Consider the following 18,664-nt stretch of genomic DNA (forward strand, 5'->3'; position numbering starts at 1 on the left):
GGAAGGAAGGAGGGGACACCTGTACTCATGCTGCCTTCAAAGGCCAAAAGAGGGCATTAGATTCCCTGGAACTGGAGTTATGATAGGCTGAGAATCAAACCTGCTTCTCTGCAAGAGCAGCAGATGCTCTTAACTGTTGAACCATCTTTCCAGCCTCAGAAGATACAATTTGATGAGTAAGAATGTGCCACAGCTAGGGCTTCGTTTTGATTTTTGTATTGATTGTCTCTGATACTTAAAGTTTCCTTAATTGTGCTGTCTGGCTAATTCTCACAGTGGATAAAGACCCTTTCCACCAAGCAATGCCCACCTAGGTTTCATTCCTGAGCCAAACTGCATACTAGAAGAAGTGATACCTTTGACCTTTGTGTGTGTGGTGTGGCACACATGCATACCCATAATAAATAGATTAAAAAAAAAACCTTAAAGAGTTTTTTGTTTTTATTTTGTGGGGTTGGGGATGTGCACATGAGTGCAAATACCTAAAGAAGCCACCAGATCACTTAGTTAACTGGCAGTTGTGAGCCTCCTGACATGGTGATGGGAACTAAGCACGGGTCTTTTGTAGGAGCAGTATACTCTGACCATCTCTACAACTTGAGTTCTCATCTAAAGACAGACGTTTTTCTGCTACCAGTGTATTGATAATCTTTTCCCATTTGCTTTAAGTTCTCGTATATATGTCCTGTGCTCTTTAGATGGGATTACTTAGTATCTGAGCAGTGTTGGATATCCATTGCTGCTGTGGAATTGAGTATTTCAGTGTATGCCATCTGATGTTCTAAGCCTGTTTTTTTCCTTTGTAATGATATAGAACATACAAAACCAGAAAATCTTTTATTTTGTAATGCCACAAACTACTTTTAAAGTATGTAGACATGCTTTGTTCTATTGTTTTTTATTTTCAAGGTTATACACAAACATTTTTACTTGAAAAGAATTGAGATCATGGCCCAGTGTGAGGAGTGGATCGCAGACATCCAGCAGTACAGCAGTGATAAGCGGGTGGGCAGGACCATGTCTCACCACGCAGCAGCTCTCAAGGTGAGTTGTGATTCACTGACTCAGCTAATCACACCTGAAGGTTAAGGGCAGAAGAGAACCTAAGAACTTGTTTCCTAAGTTGTTAGAGAAAGTGTATAGATAGATGCAATAGCTTTGACAGAGGACTGGTGATTCTCGAGATTAAAAGTGGCTGTAGGAGCTTTACCCCCTTTGTCTTGTGGTCTTTGGGTTTTTAATGTTGGACCTTTAAAGATGACTCACAAAACCAAAAGTCATGATTTGAGAAAGGGACTGGTAGGGATGGAACAGGTTTTGATAAGGACAGGAGGGAAATAAAGGAGGCAGGGTGGGGAGAGGAAACAGAACATAATATATACCTATATGAAGTTGACAAGAGAACAATTAATCCATTAAAAAGTGACTCTTGGGCGTTAACAGCTTAGATGCAAGATTATAAAACATCTGTAGCGAACTTCTGCCCTCCAGGGTCCTCCCATTGTGCTGTAAGCCTGTATTCAAGACCTCCTCCCTCCTTCAATAAATGGCATTCGGCATTTAAAAAAAAAAGTGACTCTTAGAACTCATGTGTCCCTTTCCAGAGTTGTGTTTCTAAATGATTTTTCCTAGACATCCTCATTAAACATTGAGAGTAGGACTGTATCTTCCTTCACATTGGTTCATCTAGCTTTCTACACTTAATTTTAAGACTGACCTTTTCTCTCAGATCTGTAGATATTTCTTAGTTCCCTTCATCTAATTCAATGCTTAGTAGGAGACTCCTTCAGCATTGTCCTCAGAAGGGGCTTGCTCCCAGCTGCTCCCATTTTCATTGTGTACCACATACGTCCGTCTCCTGTTCTTTCTGTGGTCCATGACCAGTTGGATGCTTCCTGAATAGGTGCCTAGTTGCACCTTTTCTCACATACATCTGCAGAACCTGCGTTCTAGCTGTTGCTGCTGCTGTTCTGTTATTTCAGCATTTGCTTTTGCCTGAAATTATTTTACTCTTATTATTTTGAGGGTTGTTTTTGAGACAGGGTCTTACTCTGTACTCATGGCTGGCCTGAATCTAACTATATAGACCAGGCTGCCCTAAACTCTGCTTTCCTGTGCTTCCCGTTGTTGGACTTAAAAAGACGTGAGCTACCATGCTAAACTACTGTATAATTTTTCTACATCACCCTTACTTGGAAACCCTTCATTTCCAAATTGGTGAGGATTTCTATTCTTTTAACTACCTCTTTGCTGAAGAATGCTAGTCAAGGACGTGTATGTTCTTTTCAGTTGAGTCCATGATATGTTGTAGTGTCCTACCTCTCCGCGATCCTCATAATAGTGAGATTTTTCTTTCTTCTTCCTTAATCAGTGTTTTTATCACAGTGGAAGGGAAATCAGTGCTGGAGAGTTTGTCAATTTTAAGTATGTGCATATGCTTTAAATCCTCATAAGTGGCTGAGAGCACACAATTGTCTCAACCTTTTTTATGCTTCATACCTTCAGCTAAAACTTGGGCTTCCCAGAAGCTAAAGTGTCTTTATTGTGCTCATTGCCCTTATTTTGTCAGCGCTTAGCAGAGCATCATGTATGTGTAAGGTTGTTCTATAAAACTGCGTAGTAGGCTGGCCAGATTGCTCAGTGATTAAAGACACCTGCCACCAAGGCTTACGACCTTTGTTTGATCTCTGAGACCCTTAAGGGGGAGGAAACCCAGAGTCAGATATTGAGGGTGAAAGCTGAAAGATCAGAGAAGCAGAGCAGCCAGCCATCAGAAACTTCTTACTTCTTCAAAAATTGAGACCGAATGGGGGCCATCATGTCTCTATGAATGCTCAGACTGAATTGGGGCGGGGGGTTCCTTTCTCTACCTGCCTTATATTCCTGTCTCCACCTCCCTCGTGCTGGAATTAAAGGCGTGGACCTCCCAAGTACTGGGACAAAGCTATGTGCCACCACTACCTGGCCTCTATGGTTAACTAGCGGATAGCTCTGCCCTCTGATCTCCAGGCAAGCTTTATTTGTCAGAACACAAATAAAATATCATACAACATTTCCCTCTTTTTGTCTAAAATAAAAAGTGAAGGTTTTAACTAACATAGAAAAACTGTATACAACAAGTACAGTAACTATATACAAATATATACAGGCAATAATTACATTAATAATATCTAGCCCATAGCATTTGACAAACTCAGAGTAAATAGTCCATTAGCTACCCTATCTTGGTGAGTCTAAAGTGTTGTACCTAATTCACTTCTATCCTAACCTGCATTACCAGTCCAAAACTATCTTTTTATGTCTCTCAACCTTACATTTTATATTTCTTTTATTAGTACCTTTTTTGAATCTGATAACAAGGAAAACTATATCTAGTTTTCAACTCTATCAGAGACATGAGAAGGATATAATATTACCTGAGTAAACAGGAAGTGTAGAGCAAACAACTTCCAAAACTAAGAAATGACAGAAACTGCTGGCTGCCTGGACAGTCACCTAAGGTTCTTTTGTAATGTTGGGGCATCCGTCTTCAGCCTGCAGCCCTAGAATATCAGACAGACATTTGTGAAGCAGGATTTTTGAAGGACTGTCCTGCCTTGTGTTGTCAAGGTTCTGTAGTCACTTTGTTTTTTGTCCTGTTGGTCCAATTTGGACAGCATACTGTCAGCAGTCGAGGCAAGGGCACTTTCTTGCCCGGTGGTTAACTTTTGCCACCAAGAAAGTAAACTTTGTATGGAGTTTCTTCAGGGCCCATCATCTTCTCTGAAGTAGATTGGTGCTGCCAGGAGCAGATATGTCTCGTTATTAAAAAAAAGAAAGAAAGAAAAAGAAAGAAAAAATTTACATTATTAAAACATCTTAAATGCCATATTCTGTAGATCTCTGAAGTTTTTGAAGACCACTTGCCTATCTAAAATATATCTCTGTTTGACCTTGAAAACATACCTACCATGACTAGAAGTTTGATTGTAATAGGTAACTAGCTACTAACCTGAATTTCTTTATTATCCTCAATAGTTTGTAATAATAACTTTCAAAGACTAGAAATTTACATTACATTGTTGATGAGCTGTATATGTACACAAGAGTAGAAATGTATGTACACTATGTTCTTACTAAAATAACCTTTAATTTGTATCAATACAAAAAATCCTTATTAATGTAAAATATTTAAAACTAGTAGTTGCTTTTTTGGTTTAAAAGTAGATTCAGCTGGGGAGTGGTGGTGTACACCTTTAATTCCAGCACATAGAAGGCAGAGCCAGGCAGATCTCTGTGAGTTCAAAGCCATCCTGGTCTACAGAGTGAGTTTCAGGACAGCCAGAACTGTTTCACAGAGAAACCCTGTCTCAAATAAAACAACAACAAAAAAATAGAGTCTATAATCAATAATCTACCTTTATATCCTATCATTTCTATAACATTTTTACTTTTCTATACACATAAACAGAACCAGTCATTGTGCTTGAAATTACTCAGTTAACTTTTAAAGCCAGCTATTGGTGCAGATAATTTTCAAAACCTTCAATGTGGTATTTCATTCATAAGCAACTAGTCACCCTCTTAGCATCTTACATTCTAAGGCAAGATAGGATAACACGATTATGTACTCTCTAGACATTGTTTTTCATTTGTTCGAATTTTTAAAATTCTAATGATAAAATTACTTTACACATACTTCTGAGTTAAATGAAGTGATGGGGAAACTATTACAAAGTTTACAGGTCGATCTTTGAAACATACCTGTTTTCATCTGCCAAGATAGCAGTGCATATGTGGTGTAGTTTAGGTTTTTGTTTGGTGGTTATGTATCTGTGTTTCTTTTTTTTTTTCATCCAGTACTAGAGATTGATCCCAAAGCCTTGCACATTCCAGATAAGTACTATATGTACCATTGTGATAAATACCCAGTCTGGGTTTATTTTAATTTGTGCATTTGTCCTTTTCAGAGTTGACATCTATGACAACACAACGGATTACTGTCTTTAATTTAAAAGAATATACGTATCAAACTATAGATGTTTAGAAGTCATTGGCAGTACTGCTCCTGGGGAGTGGGGCGGGGAGGATGAGGTTCTGTAGAAGTATTCTTTGTTTTTTAGGAGGTGGCGTTTATTCTTCTGTACCTGTACAGAATGTTGCCTGGGGCTTTCTCAGCATCAAGAATTAATTTGGAGTTTGGGGAAGTTTTTTTTTTTTTATGGTTTTTATTTTTTTTGTTTTTTTCAGACGGTTTCTCTGTGTAATTTTGATGCCTGTCCTGGATCTCGCTCTGTAGACCAGGCTGGTCTTAAACTCACAGAGATCTGCCTGCCTCTGCTTCCCAAGTGCTGGGATTAAAGGCGGGTGTCACCACCATTCCTTCCCCACTTCTAATCATATAATTTATTTTTACTTTACATGCATTGGTCTTTTGCTTTCATGTTTGTCTGTCGGGGTGTCAGAAGCCCTGGAATTGGAGTTACAGACAGGTGTGAGCTGCCATGTAGGTGCTGGGAATTGAACCTAGTTCCTCTAGAAAAGTAGCCAGTGCTCTTAACTGCTGAGCCATCTCTTCAGCCCCGCGTTTAGGGATTCTTGAGTTTTGTTTACTGAGTGTTTTACATGTGTGATGCACTGGCTGGCATAACAAGACACTGAGTAAATATTTATACACTTGATACTGGGGTATATTAAAACCAAGTTCTTGTCTCAGTGATATGCTGGAATCACCTCTGATATTATCGATTTTTCTCCATTTAGCGCCACACTGCTCAGCTCCGAGAAGAGCTACTGAAACTTCCCTGTCCTGAAGGCTTAGATCCAGACATTGACGACGCCTCCCAGGTGTGCAGGGCCACAGCGCGTGTTGAAGAGACTCTAACACACGACCATGGCAAACCCAGCAGCAGCAAAGACCTCCCCAGTGACTTCCAATTATGAGCTGCATTGATGTGGATTTCATAGACACGAAGGCTTCGGAAGCACAAGCCAAATATGTCAATATTTGTATGTAAGAAACTAATTATGTAATAGGTAATGAAACTGAAACTATACTATGCCCTTAAGGAGATCCAGTTTAATTCAAGGTGATCTTTGATTTACCTGTACAAGAGTGTAAACTTTTTTGTGCTTTTATTTTTCAATTGTGAGAACCACTGATTGGTATGTTCAACAAATTTGTGTATACAAAGAAATGGATAAATCACTGATCTATAAGGGAAACTACCTTAGGAAAGAATGTTTACTGAATGTTTATCTTTTTTTTTTACTGTAGTGAGAGGTTGTTAACAAAGGATATATATTGGTCATTCTTACAACTGCTATTTAAAGTCAGCAACTTTTCACTGAATTTGATAGATTTTATGTTTGGCCATATCTTCATGCTCATATTTGATTTCTGAAGACCTCCTACATACACTTTAATAAAAGTTAAATGGACATAGCCCTTCTTTTTTGATTTACTGGTATATTTTTAAGTAATAAATCTGCCATAAAATGCACTATAGCTGGAGACTTGCACTTGTATGGATGAATTTATTACATTCAACATATTTAATTTTATGCCTTCTAAGATGCAGAAAAAAAATAAATGAACATGATTTTATTCTATGCCAAACATTGGGCCTCTGAATGTATCAATTCTTTGAATTTAAGTATATGAAAAGGTATGGTCAATTGGAAAAGTCACTTTAAACTGTTTTCCTCAAGGGCTCCTCTCTGTCCTGGACTGTGTGGTTTTGTTCCTGAAGTCACATGTATGTATCAACACAGAGGCTCTGTAGAGGAGAGAGGCTGGGCCTCTCTGGTGCTGTTACAGTACGTTCTGTACCTGCCATACAGGCTCATTTTCATGCAAATTCTTCCTAGAGCCAATAAATAAAAACTTAGGTGAATTAGTATGTCTTGTTTCTAAAATAGTTGCCATGGTGTGAAATGGTATTTCTACAAAGAAGCTTGTGAAACCTGAGCATGGGGGAAACAAAGATATTTTTGTAAGAGCAGCTAACATAAAGAAAAGGCTAAAAGCTGGGGCATGGTGATGCATGCTTTTAATCCCAGAAGGGGCATTCTTATCTCTGCAGTTGGAGTTCTGGGACAGCCAGGGCTACATAGAAAGACCTTGTCTCATAAAAGCAGGAAGAGAAAAAAAGGAAGGAGCTGCAGTGACTATTGATAATATTTACATAAAAGTGGTGTTTGATTCTGAGGGTTAAAGTGGCAGGCGGCCTGGCGTGGTTCCCTACAGTCCCTGCCCTGGGAGACTGAGGCAGAGAGTTTGCTCAGAGCCTGCAGTGTGAGATCCTGACTCAAAAATGAGAGGTGCGGAGGGAGAATCACAAATTCAGGTATTGGAGGCATGAAGGGGAAAAAAAGGAAAAATTTAAGGTAAGGGGTATGATACCCCTTCTTGTCTTTAAACATCACGAGCAGAAAACAGTGTCCAAAACACAGTCAGTCGTCTTAGATACAGTGTGTAGTAAGCTGCACCAGAGTGACAAGATAATGATCACGTTGGGATATGGTGAGAAAGACCTCAAATGACATATACAGACATGCTAGATAGTCTGTCTCTAAAACTATCAGCGGCATGAAATAAAAGTACTTGGAAATGGCTCTGGGTGGAAAGCAGTTGCTGAGCTAGGCGGACAAGCTGAGTTCAGATCCCAGGAGCCCACATAAGCAAAGAGGGGGGGGTCAGTGAATGGTGAAGTGCTTTGTGGGCGAAGCTACTTGTGGCCAAGCCTGATGAACAAAGTTCAATGCCAGGACCTGTATAGTAGGAAGGAAAGAACCGCTCCATGCAAGGTGTCCTCTGACCTCCACTTGCGTCTCCCATCCCACACCAATAAGTAAAAGTGATTAAAAGAAGCTCTAAAAGAGAAAAACAAAAAGCTGAGCCAGGCAGTGAGGGTGCACACCTTTAATCCCAGCATTCAGAAGGCGGAGGCAGGTGGATCTCTGTGAGTTCGAGGCCAGCCTGGTCTACAGAGTGAGTTCCAGGACAGCCAGGGCTACACAGAGAAACCCTGGAGGGGGCGGGGAGGAGACGGAATACAGTGACTTTCATCTCTGTCTCGGGACTCCTATGGCAAGATGGGAGGTGGAGACTAGAGACTCACTCAGAAGGTGGCAGGTCGGCTGCCTGCTGTGTATGATGAAGCTGCCGAAGCAATAAGATCTGCCTTTAAAGAGGATGAGAACTGTCTCTGACGTGTACACGCGTGCGTGGGTTTGGTTTTCCCTTTGGTCAGGATCCCAGTCTAATTGGGCGTGAATGATAAACGCTGTCAAATACATTTTTCCATCCCACCTCATTGTTAGATGTGGGAAAGTGTTAGAAAGCAACAGTACTGTTATCAGAGCCAAGAAATGATTTACAAAAACTGGAAGTCACGGGCAGCAGGTGAGATGGCTCAGTGGGTAGGAGTGCTTGCTGCTAAGCCTGACAGCCTGAGTTTGAATCCTGGGACCCACATGACAGGAGACAGCCAACTCTTCCATGCATTCCGTGGCTTGTGCATGTACATATGTTTAAATGATTGGAGACAGATTGCATTGAAGTGGATCCATGTGGGATCCAGACCAGCCTAGGAACATTCAGGTGCTCACTTAGTGTAAGGTTCCTGCACTCAAGTAGTGAACAGGCATGAAGACAGTCCAGTATGGTAAGTTCTCTGGAGAGTTATTCACAACGTTCTTTTGGGAGCACAGAGGAGAGTCACTTAGGAATAATACTGATGGGCACTGAAGTGATGTGAGCAGGAAAGGCTTTCTAGAGGAAGGCATCCTGAGTGCTGAAGAATGACCATAAAGAAAATGGGTGTGGCAGGTTGTGATGTCAGAGAAGAAGCTGCTCTCAGGCCACTGAAGTCTGGTTTGGCCTGCTGCTGACCTTAAGCATCCTGAATGATTCGGAAAGCTCTCGGCTTTGACCAGGCAAGAATCAGATCATAGCATTTTGCCTACTGCTGTGACTCCAGAGTCCACATGGTAGTTCATCCATCACCTGGGGCAGTCAAAGGGTGGACAGGAGGAAGTACTTGGCAGAGCTTGGAGAAATGCATATATTTGTTGATAGAATGAGTCCTGTGTTTTCAAGCTAAGAAAATAGGGTAGAAGAGCAGAGAAAAACAAAACTGCCTTGGCCCAAGAGTTTGTGTAGAACGTGGGGAAATGTGGATGCCAGTGTTAAAGCAGTACCTCTGTCTCTCTCTCTCTCTCTCTCTCTCTCTCTCTCTCTCTCTCTCTCTCTCTCTCTCTCTCTCTCTCTCTCTCACACACACACACACACACACACACACACACACACACACACACACACGGTACCCATTCTGAGTCAGTGCTCTACCGTTGAGCAACATCCCAGCCCCAAAGGGGGTTTGTTCTTTGTTACTTTTGGTTTTTAAAGTCAAGAAAAAGTTTATTGACAAGTAAAGTTAACAGCTGCCTGCAGCAAGAGAAGCCTGAAAATACCTTGACTTGTTTTGCTTTAAACTACTTAAAATTCTCTCTAGGGACTTGAGAGATTATTGAGTACTCCAGAGCACTTGTTGCTCTTACAGAGGACCAGGGTTTGATTCTCAGCCCTTGCCATGGATTTTTCTTTTGGCTGTCAGCCAGCTCCCAAATAAAAACACAGAGACTTACTATTAGTTATGAATGCTCGGCCTTTAGGAGGTTGGGAAAGCAGAGAATGGGTGAGCAGGTCCTGGGTAATAGGAAGGAACTCTTTGACATCAAGGCTTCCATGAATTTGCTTGTTGGCCATTCCCAGCAGCTCCAATATCTTTGCATCATCCATATTTAGAAATAGCCCAGGGGAAAAAGCATGCTTTGTCTCACTTGCCCCTAATTAAACACTAAACATAGTTAGAACCCTTACAATAATGAATTTCGGGCTTCCATGGTGGTGGTTGGGGGCATACAACATATTAAGCCTTAAAAATTTTTCTAATTTTGTCTGACTGTAAGACATTCTTAAAGATGCACTTCTTAGATGGGCATTGGTGGTACAAGCCTTTAATCCAATCCCAGAATTTGGGAGGCGGAGGCAGGTGGATATCTGAGTTTGAGGCCAGACTGGTCTATGTATTGACTTCCAGGACAGCTGAGGCTACATAGAGAAACTGCTTTGGAAATAACCAAAAAAGAGCACTTCTTTAAATGGACAGATACTGAGTATCTGATTATTCTTCTTTGCACAGATTGGCTGAAGTTACAAATTTGCTTATTCAGACCAGGCATCGTCAGCTTTCACCTGTATGTGGCTATATGTATGTCTATGTATATGTGCATACAATGCTCACAGAATCCTGGAATTGGAGTTACATACAGTTGTGAGCCCATGTATGTAGCCAGATGTTTCTCTGGTCCTGTCTGGCCCTGCCTGAGGTCCAGCTGAATCTCTCTCACCTGTGGTCCCACAGCCGCTTATAAAATAATTACTCAGAGGCTTATATTAATTACAAACTGTATGGCCTATGGGTCAGGCTTCTTGTTAGCTAGCTCTTATAACTTAACCCATTTCTATTAATCTATATGTTGCCCCAAGGCTATGGTGTTACCTGTCTGCTGGCATCTTGTTGCTCCTTTGGTGGTGACTAGCATCTCTCTCGACTCGGCCCTTTTCTCTGTATCTCTGCTTGGATTTCCCATCTGGCTGTAAGCTCTCTTGCCATAGGCCAAAACAGCTTTAATTATTATCCAGTGGGAGCCATACATATTCACAGCATACAGCAAGACATCCGATAGCTGGGAACTGAACCTGTTTCCTTTGCAAGATCAGTCAGTGCTCTTAACTGCTGAGCCATCTCAGGTCCATAGTCAAGTTTCAAAGTGCCCCCTGGTCAAACACTTACCAATTCAATCTTATATAGGTGAACTTCGTATTTTTCATGTGGCCCGAATTGCTCTTGACAGCATGTTTCAACAGACTTTAGAAAATGATTGCGTTCTGTTTAATGGGAAAGTAGACAGTGTCATCTTGAAGCAAAAAATTTTAAAGTAGAAGTTTTTGTTGAGCAACTCTGAAACCCTGCTTAGCTTTGCACACAAGCCAGACAGACAGCATCTCTGTTTGTTTGATCTTCCTGTATCATGAACCACATTAAAGAGCTTGATATGATGTTGACGGATTACTTTACACAACCACTCAGAGCAGTCACCAACAGGAGCCTGTAGTGGATCTGCCCATGTCCAACAGGTTATGTGGAAGGAGAGGGAACTTGTTCAGGAGGACTGGATTCTGTCACTTACCAGGGTGCATGGTAGATATCTGTCCCTCTCAACTCTAGAATGTTGATGAATGTTTGAGGAACTCATTAACATGCAGATTTCTTAAAAGCAGGGAGGGCATAGAAATGTATTTTTAGTGGTTGCTTAGGCAATTCCTATTCTTTTTTAATGTTTTTATTATATATAATAGGCTTCATTATGACAGTTTATAGCTGTATATAATGTATTTGGCCATATTCATTCCTGTTACCCTCCCATTCCTGGTGATCCTTTTCCTCTGGCCAACTACTCTTCCTCCTCCTCTTTTCTTTCTTGTTTGTATGGATTAATTGATTGACTGGTTTTTTGGCCTCAGCAGTCCTGAAACCCAGTCTGTAGACCAGGTTGGCCTTGAACTCGGAGATGCACCTGCCTCTGTCTCCTGAGCGCTGGGATTAAAGGTGTGCACCACTACTACCCAGCCTCTTTCTTATCTTTAGTGTGTGTGTCCCAATGAGTGTAATGGGGTTGATCATAAAAGCACGAGTAACTCACCTGTGGCCACACCACAAAGACATCTCTCCCCGCTCCTTCCCCCAGCAATCATTCATTGCCTACAGATCCTCAGGGAATGTGAGACCTCATGACTTCCTTCCCCGATTTAGTCTTGAATTCCAGGAATTTGGAGCAATCCTCCTGCCTCAGCTTCCTGAGTTACTATTCCATTGGTCAATCCCCCTCCACCACTTATGGTAATTCTGATGCTAACGAACTCCGTGATTTGAGGAATATTGATACCCAGGGCTTGATGTCTTACTGACACATTTGGTTTCCAGTTCTGTCATGTACCAGGAAATCATACTTCGCTTTGCCTCTAGAAGGCTTCAGGATTATAGCATTAAACGACATATCAGATGGGAACACGCTGCGAAGATTTGTATCCTTGGAGCAAGATCAGCCAGCACAGCTGGATTTTATTACTTGGGTTTTTTCTCTTACCTTTTGTGTTGAAGCTGTTTGGTACACTTTCAAACGACAATTCCCTCTTCTGTTCGTGTTTGCTGTTCACAGCCATGGAAATGGAAACATTCCCCCTTTGGCTGAAACCAGGCGCAAAGCCTGGAAACACTCTGGTCAAAGTCTTGCACAGACCCCAGTCCTCTATGTGAGGCCTCCTGAGTATATCAAATCCCTCCCCCCAGAGCACGAGCAGAAAACACTGATGCGCTGCAGAGCACTTCATCACACTGTCCAGCCTGATACTTGGTGATATATGGTCTAAGGATGACAAGACCCCTGTTCAGTACCTGAAAGAAGAACTGAATTATTGCTAACTGTGGGAAAGGAAAATTACGCAGGTCTCTTGCAATCTCTTCTTGCACAACACACTGTTAATCATACACAAGGTTTGGAGTTCAAGTGTTGTTAGATTTAGAGGCATAAGCATTTAACATCATCTGTAAAAGAGAAAACTCTAAAAACCAAAATAAATATTCAGATCAACTTGAAAGACCCACTGCTCTGTAATACAGTGATAAGTAGCCATCCTTGGATGAGGCCATTGTTGATTGGCTGGCATTCAGGGCCACGTGTAGCTAACAGAGTCTGTCCTGGATTTTAAGCAATGAGCTTCGAAAAACATACTCACTTCTGGCGATTATTAATTGAGTGGACAGCTCTAAAACTTGTTTTGATGGCTACTTATCACTGTATTACAGAGCAGTGGGTCTTTCAAGTTGATCTGAATATTTATTTTGGTTTTTAGAGTTTTCTTTTTGTGCTGGAGAGATGGCTCAGCCATTGAAGTCTAAGGCTGGCAACCAACAAGACAAGATTTTGTTTTTGTATTTTTAATTATGTGTATGTGCACCTGAATGTGTATATGTGCAACACATACGTGTAGAAGCCCACAGAGGCTAGAAGAGGGTGTCAGATGCCCCAGAACTGGAGTTATAGGCAGCTATGAGTGACCTGGTGTGGGTGCTGGGAATAGAACTCAGGTCCTCTGCAGGAACAATATTCTTAACTGCTGAGCCATCTCTCCAGACTCATAACATTAATCACCAAAATCATTAAAAGCTGTAAAGACAGGGTCCTATAAACATGTGGTTGATTCTACCTTAGATATGTTTTTGCCTATGAGAGCTGGTTTTTGATGTAGTGTTGAGTAGCCCAATTAATTTGTTGAATCATGTGTCAGGACAATTGTGTGGAAGCACTGCTGGTCTGGACAGCAGACATCAAATGAATATGAAGCCAACAAATACATCTAGAAGAATCTTGAGGGCCCAGGAGGAAGACACACTGCAAACATCTAGGTTTAATCAAGAAAACAAAATGTGGTGACTCTCCATGTCTACTTTACACAGCCAATTTTCTACGTGGTATAAATTCAGACACAGCATGAAATGTTAGCAATGTCCCAGATCCCTTCCTTCTGGCCCAAAGGAGAAGGAAGGGTATTTATTATCCATATGCTACTCATTAGTCTGTTACCCATAAATCCTTATGTTAGGAAATTTAAACTTTTTGAATGTCCCCAGGGCTAGTCTCTCCTATTCACTTCATCAGCCAACGTGAAGAAATTCTTTTTTGATGACCACTCTGGTTATTTAGCTTATATGGTAGGGACATTTTCCTTGGAATCTTTTCACCAGAAATGGTTACAGGGTTTGTAATCTTCGTAAGGGGATACAGGCCATTGGGCTGTCATAGTCTTGGAATGGCCTAATTGTCCTACATAACAGTTCGTTTGGGCTTGGGGTTGGCATTAAGAGGGTTATGTTCACCTAGAAGCACTCTGGGAACAATACAGGAGGCGTGGTCAGTCCCGGTGCAGCTGTGGGGATGTTTCCACTCAGCGATGTGGCAAAGTTAGATGCTGAATATGGTTAGATTCCCATTTCTGCCACACCTCAAGGGCTTTTAAAAATACTTTGGGGGGTGGCGCTGGGGATTAAACCCAGAACTTTGCTTATGCTGAGCATACACTCTACTACTAGGCCAGACTCTGAGCCTCTATTATTATTTGCCAATTATCATTTTTAGGGCTGGGGATATAGCTCAGTGGCAGAGCACTTGCCTAGTGTGTGGAAGGCCCTGAGTTCAATCCTCAATACTGCAAAAAGATTTTTTTGTTGTTGTTATATAATTCTTCCTCAACTGTATTAGCAATGGCCTGAAGGACTTAATTACAGATGGTAGTGATGAGTTCCTGTGGGGAAGACTGGATTTAGAGAAGTGTTGATTCCTTCACCATAAGAACATGAGGGATACAGCAGCCATCATCACCTTATTTTCATTTATTGATTTTTTTTTTTTCATACACAGCTGACAAACCTACCAGGTCATTTATGCAGTCCAGCATGAAATGTGACATTAAGGCAAGAGAGGTGATGTCCAGTTTAATGCCTTCACCCCCCACCTCTAAAATGTGCTCTCTTTGAAGCAGCTGAAAACACATTATTAAGGTGTAGGAGAGATGGCCCAGTGGTCAAAAGCATTTACTGCTCTTCCAGAGGACTTGAGTTCAGTTCTTACAAAGGGCAGCTGACAACCTCCTGTGACTCCAGCTTCAGGAGAGCCAATGCCCTCTTTGAGTCTCCACAGGCACCAGTACATATACAGCAGACACTCACACACATGTGTGTGTACATAGATCTTTTTTTTTCCCATAAAGTATTACCAAGGACCAGCAAGATGGCTCCAGCGGGTAAAGGCACCTGCTGGCCAAGCCTGAAAACCTGAGTTCAGTCTCTGGGACCCACATGGCAGGAGGCGAGAACTGAATCCTGGAAGTTGTCCTGGGCTATGTGTGTTCAATGCTTAAAAATGATAACTCAACGACATTTCACTATTCCACTGGGTGGATCCACTCTCACAGCTTACTTATTCAGCCATGGAGGGACATGTGGATTGTTTTCAGTTTGGGGCTATGAAAGCACTGTCACAAGTATTTGCAAACTTTTCTTTTTGTCAGAGCCTCATGTAGCACAGGCTGGCCTCATATTCATTCTGTAGCCCAGGCTGTTCTTGAATGCTTGCAAACTTTTAAAAAACGATTCTTTTATTCTTTTATTTTCATTTTTAGTTGGTTGGTTTTTGGTTTTGAGATGGGAATCTCTCTATGTAGTGCTGGTTGTCTTGGAACTCATTATGAAGACCAGGCGAAGTTTAAACTCACAGAAATCTACCCACCTCTGCCTCCTATGTGCTGGGATTAAAGGCTTGTGCCACCAGGCCACCCTAATAATGATTATTCTTTTTTTTTTTTCAGAGCTGAGGACCGAACCCAGGGCCTTGTGCTTGCTCAGCAGTGAAAGAGGAAGGACAACATCTGCCATGTTGTCAGTTTTTCAAGTCACAGAAACATGAACGGACATCAAGGAGAGTGGTCCTGGACCAGTGGGAGTCAGCAATGCTGCGCACCAAACTTTGGGAGATGTTGTTTACTGTGTTGGCTGCCTCAAGGTGGGACAAAAAATAAACAGCTGAGTTTGGTGCTTTGGAATGGGGGAAGGTTGCCAATGAAGTCCACTCTCCTGTCAGGAGAGGTGACAGACGCCAATGAAGCGCTCCAAGAAAATCCAGGGCTTGTCCACAGATTTTGTCATGAAGATGGTTGGCTGGTAAAGATGAGTGACCCTCTAGAGCTGGACGAATTAACAGTGAAGAGGCATATGAGAAATTTGTGAAGTCCATGAGGAGTGACCATGGCACCTCCCACTTCCATCCCCAAATAAAAGTGGGAAGTAACCTGCGATAGCATGGTTGTCTTAAATTAGAGAAGACTTGAAATAACTTTTAGCAATACCAATGGATAAATAAGAACTATTCTCAACAGTGCTACTGACGAAAGTCCCCAACTCCCCAATGGATGTAGATAAACATAAGTTACATATTTTTGTAAGACCCTAGACTAGAGGCTAAGCCCTGGTGTGTGGAATTCATGAGATTATCTATGGTTAAAAGTTATGAGGCAGGCTGGAGAGATGGCTCAATGGTTAAGAGCACTGGGTGCTGTTGTTTTTCCACAGGTCCTAAGTTCAACTCCCAGCAACCACACGGAGGCTCACAACCATCTATAGTGGGATCTGATACCTTCTTCTGAAATAAAGGTGTACTCATATACATAAAATAAATAAATAAAAGAAAAATGCCAGGCGGTGGTGGCGCACACCTTTAATCCCAGCACTTGGGAGGCAGAGCCAGGTGGCTCTGTGAGTTCGAGGCCAGCCTGGGCTACAGAGTGAGTTCCAGGAAAGGCGCAAAGCTACACATAGAAATCCTGTCTCGAAAATCGGGGGAAAAAAAAATTATGAAGGCTGGGTTTGATGAGGAACCACCCTTTAATCCCAGCATTCCAACAGGCAGATCTCTGTTACTTTGAGGCTAGCCTGGTCTACACAGCAAGTTCCAGGCCAGGTGAGACCCTACCAAAAAAAATAGTGACTCATTTCAGGATAACAAGGTTGTCACATACAATATTAAAACTCACCTGGTATCAATCCCTGAATCTTTTTTGTTTTATTGTTTTGTTGAGACAGGGTTTCTCTGTGTAGCCCTGGCTGTCCTCAAACTCACTCTGTAGACCAGCCTGGCTTCGAATTCACAAGAGATCTGCCTGCCTCTGCCTCCCAAGTGCTGAGATGCGTGTGCCACCACTGCCCAGCTGTTCTTGGGTCTTGGTCAAAATACTTAATGTTTCTTCCCGTTAGAAATGCCTGGGAGCACAGGGAAGTGTTGTACAATGTCAGATGAAGGACAGTACTGTCTTCATTTCACCTTGAGCTGCATTTGCTGCTGTTGTTTTTCCACAGTGAAGCAGTGACCTTTGCAGCTTCGTGAAAAACAAACAAAACATTCATGAGAGAGAGAGAGAGAGAGAGAGAGAGAGAGAGAGAGAGAGAGAGAGAGAGAGAAGGACGCACAGCGAACTCTGTGCTCAGCGGCTGCCACACTGTCAGGAGGATGTATTTCTTTCCCTTTTCCCACTTCACAGAAGTGTTTTGGGTTCTATAGACTGGCCTGCAAAACTTTCCAGGTCCTTGACCCCTGCCAGGTTTATGTGATGGCCTCCCGCTTCTTAAAGAAATGGTTTATCTTAGGCGTATAACTGTTTGCCGGCAGGCGTGATGTACCACTTGCATGCCTGGTGCCTAGAAGTCCAGAAGAGGACAACCGTCTGGAGGGACCGGTGGTGCTGAGCCACCTGATGTGGGTGCCGCGAACAGAACTTGGTCCTCGGTTGGGCCATCTCTCCAGGCGCCCCGCCACTGCCCCCTTAAGATAGGGGAACACTCTTAGGGGAGGCCAGTTTGGAACTCACAGTGCAGCTCGGGCTGGCCTCCAAACTGCAGCGATCTTTCTGCCTCAGTCTCCTCAGTGCTGAGAATGCACTTCCAGCTTGGTTGTCTTGCCCTTTCAGTCATCCGAAGGCTAGCCTACGCCGAGGCAGCTCGAGCCTGGGGCTCATGGGCTCCACTTACCGGGTCGTAACCTCTAGGGCCCACGCCTATCTGCTTGGAGAAAAGGTGCTGCGTGTTCACCTCCAAGGACTTGCTTTTGTCTCAGACCGTGGAGTGTCTGCACGCAGAACCCGCTTCCAACCTCTGTCTCCCCTGGAGACGCCCCCAAGTCCCCAGGACCGAGGGCGACCCGTCTCCATCCATCCCCACAGCCCCGACAAGGCCCGCTGCGATCCTATTCTGTGCGCATGCTCACGCCCGAGTCTCCGATTGGTCGCCTAGGAGCCTGGGATGTTTTCCCAGGATGCTCTGCGCTGCTGTCATGGCCGCCCCCGTGTGCCTGTATCCTCACATGGGACGCTAGTCCTGTGGGTGTCTTGACGGTGCCCGTGGCCACCAGACGCCGGCGACCTTGGCCCCTCCTCCTTCTGCTGCTTCCTCCTCCCCCGAGGGACCCTCGCGGGACCCTGAATTGGGTCCAGTGATGCCGGGGGTGACGTGGACTCCGGAGCGGGCGCTGCTGAGGGGCTTCTCCACGGAGGCGGAGCGGCGGCTGTGCACGCAGGAGGGGCGCTGTGGCTCAGGAGGGGCTGTGAGGACGGGGGTGCCGGCCCTGGGTACGGAGAGGGGGCAGGAGGGGGCTGTGAGGACGGGGATGCCGGCCCTGGGTACGGAGAGGGGGCAGGAGGGGGCTGTGAGGACGGGGATGCCGGCCCTGGGTACGGAGAGGGGGCAGGTGGGGGCTGTGAGGACGGGGATGCCGGCCCTGGGTACGGAGAGGGGGCAGGAGGGGCGCTGTGAGGACGGGGATGCCGGCCCTGGGTACGGAGAGGGGGCAGGAGGGGCGCTGTGAGGACGGGGATGCCGGCCCTGGGTACGGAGAGGGGGCAGGACGGGCAGTGTTGTTCGGTGGTCTGAGATCTGGTGGTCTGGGAAAGTTCCCGAGAGACAGACTTGAGCTGATTTTCTTCCTTTAGGACTGACAGGTAAGAGAGTTCGTC

At 43.6% G+C, this 18,664-nt stretch overlaps 1 protein-coding gene and 1 long non-coding RNA gene across 18 annotated transcripts in view; one reads left to right on the forward strand and one right to left on the reverse strand.

Annotated features, from left to right (window-relative positions):
• The window catches only part of Birc6 (baculoviral IAP repeat containing 6), a 186,023-nt gene extending 179,142 nt beyond the window's left edge, over window positions 1-6,881 (forward strand). For all 16 annotated transcript variants that reach the window (XM_042266804.2, XM_076559499.1, XM_076559498.1 and 13 more), the window contains 2 exons: window positions 910-1,044; window positions 5,743-6,881. In XM_042266804.2, the coding sequence (XP_042122738.2) occupies window positions 910-1,044; window positions 5,743-5,922 (315 nt within the window). In that variant the 3' untranslated portion in view covers window positions 5,923-6,881. The remainder of the gene's footprint in view (window positions 1-909; window positions 1,045-5,742) is intronic.
• Window positions 883-17,912, reverse strand: LOC143270273 (uncharacterized). Of its 2 annotated transcripts, XR_013047417.1 has the most exons (4): window positions 17,525-17,912; window positions 10,842-17,035; window positions 3,417-3,797; window positions 883-1,078 (listed from the first exon to the last, which is right to left on the reverse strand). It is a non-coding gene; the product is annotated as an uncharacterized LOC143270273 (long non-coding RNA). The 2 variants fall into 2 exon arrangements; XR_013047416.1 differs by having other exon boundaries at window positions 883-3,797.
• Between the last annotated feature and the right edge of the window lie 752 nt (window positions 17,913-18,664).

Source organism: Peromyscus maniculatus, chromosome 22 (genome assembly GCF_049852395.1).
Source record: "Peromyscus maniculatus bairdii isolate BWxNUB_F1_BW_parent chromosome 22, HU_Pman_BW_mat_3.1, whole genome shotgun sequence".
Taxonomy (NCBI): domain Eukaryota; kingdom Metazoa; phylum Chordata; class Mammalia; order Rodentia; family Cricetidae; genus Peromyscus; species Peromyscus maniculatus.